The 5,487-nt window shown below is 38.9% G+C and overlaps 1 protein-coding gene across 1 annotated transcript; it reads right to left on the minus strand.

Annotated features, from left to right (window-relative positions):
* Nucleotides 1-200: 200 nt before the first annotated feature.
* On the minus strand, nucleotides 201-3,225 carry RPRM (reprimo, TP53 dependent G2 arrest mediator homolog). The gene is made up of 2 exons (XM_088461989.1): nucleotides 3,139-3,225; nucleotides 201-2,401 (listed from the first exon to the last, which is right to left on the minus strand). The coding sequence occupies exon 2, from the start codon at nucleotides 2,345-2,347 to the stop codon at nucleotides 2,036-2,038; it is 312 nt and encodes a 103-aa protein (XP_088318115.1). The 5' UTR covers nucleotides 2,348-2,401; nucleotides 3,139-3,225; the 3' UTR covers nucleotides 201-2,035.
* Nucleotides 3,226-5,487: the final 2,262 nt, after the last annotated feature.

Raw genomic sequence — 5,487 nt, forward strand, 5'->3', positions numbered from 1 at the left:
CTGCAATGCCTATTTAGCTTTATACTGTACGTTGTACATGACATATATTTATATTGCACTTTGACAACAGCAATGAACCTAAGCGTAACGCTTTCAACAGTAAGTGTTTAATTATTCACTACATAACACCAAAGGTTATACCAAGTGTAACATATGCACTGCACGCTTCCTCCATTAAGTAACAACAGTACAACTTTCACTTCTACTAAGATCGATTTCTCAAGTTTATTTATGAAATGCCATTTTGTAAAAGTATAATACCTTTATGCAATTAACAGATCATATAAAGAAAATGCCTATTTCATTGACCTAATGGTATAATAACTTCAGTACAACATGTCAAGTTGATGTGACCCTGTCACCATTCTTTGATTGTTGAACTATGTTCTTATACAGAAACATCAGTTCAGTAAGACCTGTTAATTGTTCCATGTCACCTGTCAGAATACGTAAAACGAATACAATAGTTACCTATTTGTACAGAGCTATGCAGAAATCCACCGGGGTTGAACAGTCTACTAGTTCAAGTCATTATATTTAATTATTCATTTGAATTACAGATTTTTACAGATGTGTTTTTTTTTTATATTCCCTGCTAGCTTGACATGTGCAATTATTTAAATTAGATGTGTTCATGCTTTGATTATACAGTAGCTGAATTATTTTTTTTTCACACTGTATTCATGGTAAGGTGACGGGTTTGTTTTTTTAGAAACAGGAATATCATATATACAACACAACATCCACCCCTCCTATTTGGCTTTGTGTCATATCCAAATTGCAGCCGCGTTTTTTTGTTAATTGTTTCTAATAATCAATTCAGCCTCTTCTTTCCATCCTAGCATCCAGATGGAGATTTAACCATTAAGGGAATACCTCCCTCTTTTCTGATTTCACATCAAATCAACAAGTTTGGAAAATGCTACAGATGGTACTTACTGCAAAATAAATAATGTAAATAGCAATAACAAATATAGTTTCTCAAATCAGATTGTAACTGTGGAAAAAAAAGTGCATATTTTTGAAACCGTACACAATATGTAAATTAACATCAAACAATCATTTCACTTAAAAACTTAAAACAGAATGAAAATTTAAAGTTTCAAGGCAATTATATGTATACATGTATATATGCATGCACAGTAAATAAATAAAATTACATCACATTTCATTACAATTACACTCTAACCCCAATTTAAATATTAGGTGTAAATTGTTTCAATATATTTCCCTGACTTAAATGATCTTTTTTAAGGAAAAAATGCACAGTATATCCATTTATTCTTAAATTTTTCTATTGAACAGTAGATGCAATGCTTTTTAAAGCCAAATTGCAACAAGAAACCACAAATTAAGAGTTAGCAATAAAAAATAAAAAAAATTAATCTCAGTGCACTTTATAAACCAAACAGCAAAGTTAGGACTCAAGGTTGAAAAAAGCCAGTTAAAGGCAAAATAAATCTCAAGTATACAAAATGTTGTATCATAAATATAGCAAACATTCACAGTTTCCTTTGTTCCTCTGAAAAAAAAAATAAAAAAAATAACTTGGCAGTCCCCAATATAACAATATTAATAAATAATGCCTTGAATTTATCAAATATATCATATCAAAGTATATGTCTTTCAAAAGAAAAAAATAAGTATTACAATCAAAGTACTGAAATATCCCCTCTTTCCAATAAGATGCAAGGTACACTCATTGGTCTGTGCTTTACAGAATAGTATATTACATTCTCGTAAACTCTTCTTTAGATACAGCCGGTGACTTCATCCATTTTTCTTTATAAAGTGCTGTAGTAGATGTTAGTACAAGTTTTAGCCTCATTTTATGTGTTCGGTAAGACCTTTGTTGGGAGCAACTTCCCAAGCCTTTTTCCTTTTTCCTTCGTACATCGGAAATCTACCCTCATTTCTTTTTGTATATCTTCTTCTTCAACACATGGGTCATACTGTATTATGAATGAAAGGCAAAATGTGTCGATCCTGACATCTCTGTGAAGACATCAACGATATTCTTCTCCCCATCGTACCATCAATATGGACCAACAATTACTGCTTCAACTTCTTTAGATGGTCTCCTGTCCTTGACCAGAAAGTTTATCATCCCTTCAGACTTGATAAGAAGATTGCATCCTAGAAAGAAGATTCCAAATATGACTGTAAGGGACAGGACACACATTACTGCTATCTGGACCACTCTCATGATAAAGAGGTTCCTCTCGTCCATAGAGGGCACCTCAAAGCCATCGTCTGTTACCACTGAAGCCTGGGTGCAGCATCCCAGAATACTACCTAAAGAGTTGCTGCTATTAGTGAGCAGAAGTACGGCATCTGTCTGGTTCATGATCCCAAACTTCTCTTGTAGCAGCGAAAAGTCGAACAGGTGGTCCAGCTGGAACTGGCAGAAGAAAAAAAAATTAAAGAAAAGAACCCATTAATCATTGAATTTGTGTTCTCCTCCCTCTCCTGCTGTCTCAGCACTGATGCTTGTAATGTTATAGCAAATAATGAAGCTTCTCAGCTTCCTCAGTCTTTACAGTGCCTTTTTCTGCAATTTTTGTAAGTTTCTTTTAGTTTGCAGGCAGCCGAACAGCAAAGAAAGCTGCTGTTTTTATCTGTCTATGGTTATTATAAAGCTCTGGATCCAACCATTAACTAGAGGGAGGTGTCTGAATCCCATTAGTAGACATGCTTGGAGATATGAGGACACAGCACCACCTATAGGTGGCTCAGTGCAATTAACTCATAGTGAGCCACAGAAAATATTATGTTCTACGTTTTGTTTTACTGATTAATCTTGTAGGTTCTTAAATGAGCAGATATTTGAAAATGGAATATAAATAGGCACATAGCACTCATCATCAAGAGTACAAAGATCACATTATAATATTTTCATTAATGGCATCATTAAAAACATGGTACTATAAACAAAGATATAGGAAAACAACAAGACAAGATAAAAGCAAAGTTTATCCTACATGATAATATGTTGCAACTGCTCTGTACATATGTAATTTTTTTATGTGGCCATAAATAAGTTTGATTTTTGTATCATAATATTTAAAAGTTTTTGGTGCTGTGCATTAAAAAAAATAAACAGGTTTGCTGAAATATGTTCACTGACATTAAATTTACCTGCAATGGTAGATAGTTGTCTGAATACAAATTCCCAGTGTTCTAGATAAGACATTTTGATCCTTCGAACTAATGAATGTACCTGGGATTTCTTCTGCTACACCCCAATAACTGTGAAATAAAATGTGAATAATCAGCAAAGGGGGGGGGGGGGTAATGCTAAGACAGGGTAGACATTTTTGGAAACACAAGACCCTCTGTCCTGTCTCCTCGTTTAAAGAAAACCTGTTTATTATGATGCGAAGAACTGAAGCATCTATTTTGCTCATCCCCTAATAAGTCTGGAGAGTGCTGCAGTTACCAGCAGCTTCATAAATCTGGTCTTTAACGTAATTGTACATTTCTACACAGATCATTACATTTCCAACAGGTGCTCGGCCGATACTGTCACTGCACGTCTGAGGAAGAATAACTGGCATGCTGCGCTTTGCTATCTGAGCCTTTTTGTCTGTTCCGGAAAGTGTTTGATCTGATCACAGGTTGTAGCTGTCTTTGAATGATTGTGATGCCTATAGCAGTTTGCCTATTTGGCAACAATGTCTTTCCATGTAAAATAGTAAAAGCAGATTGTGTCATGCACCTGCCCAGTGGCACTAATTGTATCCCTATAAACAGTTCAGGTGAGGTCAGGGCCACTAGGCAAACTTAGGCATTTGCCTAAGAGCGCCAGCCACTGCAGGGCGGTAGCGTGGACGGCACATAAGTGCCGTCCGCACTACACTACTAGGAATAAACACATAGCCGCCGGCTGTGTGTTTGTTTTGCAGCCGATGAGGGTCAGACAGATTCTCATTGGCTGCTGCACCCACTGCCGGATCTCTCTCCCATCACGCAGATCGGGCCGACCCGGGAGAGGACGCCAGACGGAGGAGCATGCCGCAGCGGGGATTAAGGTAAGTGGAGGTTTTTTTATTTTTTTCGTGTGTGTGTGTGTCTGGCGGGGGGGGGGGGGATGGACGGACTACTGCTGGGGCACTACTAGGGGCACTGCTGGGGGGACTACTAGGGGCACTGCTGGGGGACTACTAGGGGCACTGCATAGAGGTGGATTACTACTAGGGGTACTGTTGGGGGGGACTGCTACTGGGGGCATGGCTAGGGCAGACTGCTACTAGGGGCACTGCTGGGAGGACTACTACTGGAAGCACTACATAGGGGAGGATTACTGTTGGGGAGACTCCTGGGGGGAGCTACTACTAGGGGCACTGCTACTGTAGGCACTGCACTAGTGGCACCACTACTGGGGGCACTGCATAGGGAGGGCTGCTACTGGGGGGGTTACTACTGGGGCACTGCTGAGGGGGAGACTACTACTGGGAGCACTGCTTCGTGGGGGCCACTACTGGGGGCACTGCCTAGGGAGGGTTACTACTGGGGTCACTATATAAGAGGCACTGCATAGGTGGGGGACTAGTACTGGGGGCACTGTATAAGGGACACTATACTGGGGGCTTATGTAGCATTCAAGGGTGGGGGCGGTGGGGGGGGCGTTAAGGCTGAAGAAATGCCTAGGGTGCCAAGAAACCTTGCACCGGCACTGGTTGAGGTGTTATTAGGAGATATTTTATGATTTCAGAACAGTTAGAGGCGGATCACTTTGTAACTCTCACTGTCTTGCGTACCATACAGGATGCACTCCACACATAAGTGCAGTGTTTTCAGGCTCTTACCTGAAGGCAGAGAATGTGGGGAGAGCAGGGCTAGAAGAAGTAGAGTATAATAAAAAAAAATGTTTTATATATACAGTATAGACTGTTACTATCAAGTGTCATCACAATGTATATCTTTTCCTTCCTTACATTTGCTCATATGTAGCTTGTATTTAACATACAATTTCAAAGTGAACAATGTACTAGATTTTTGATTTGCTTAACATTTGCTTTGGGAGGATGTATACACATTCTCTTATGCTATGTAAGTGTTTAATAACATACCACGGCCCACTTGCTTATTGTGACTGGGGACTCAGAAATCTCAAACTTATTTAAAAGTGGTTCTGGAATCAGGTTCATAAAATCTGCCCTAATGTTTAAAAATTTTGCGGAAACTCTGAAACATTAGATAGATTAAAAGATTCAATGTAAATCTAAGCATCAGATCTGATCATTATCGAGCTGATTTCATTATGTTTGAGCCGGTTTAGATATGTTCCAACATGTTCAAGTTTAAATACTTTCTGACTCACTCTGAATGTCTGGGAGACCCCCTGAAATAGTGATGATCTCCCTGACTCCCTGAAGAGTCCAGCAACCTCCCAACACAATGATTATGTCATCACTCTCCACCCACCATGAATGAAGCATTGGGGAGAATAAGTGAGATGTGTGCTACAAGAAAATGTATGATACT

Source organism: Taudactylus pleione, unplaced genomic scaffold, assembly GCF_031769625.1.
Source record: "Taudactylus pleione unplaced genomic scaffold, aTauple2 ptg001137l, whole genome shotgun sequence".
NCBI lineage: Eukaryota > Metazoa > Chordata > Amphibia > Anura > Myobatrachidae > Taudactylus > Taudactylus pleione.

What these genes read in the sequence shown, in the direction of transcription:
- RPRM (XM_088461989.1), bottom strand. Translation starts at nt 2,347, where the DNA reads ATGAACCAGACAGATGCCGTACTTCTGCTCACTAATAGCAGCAACTCT.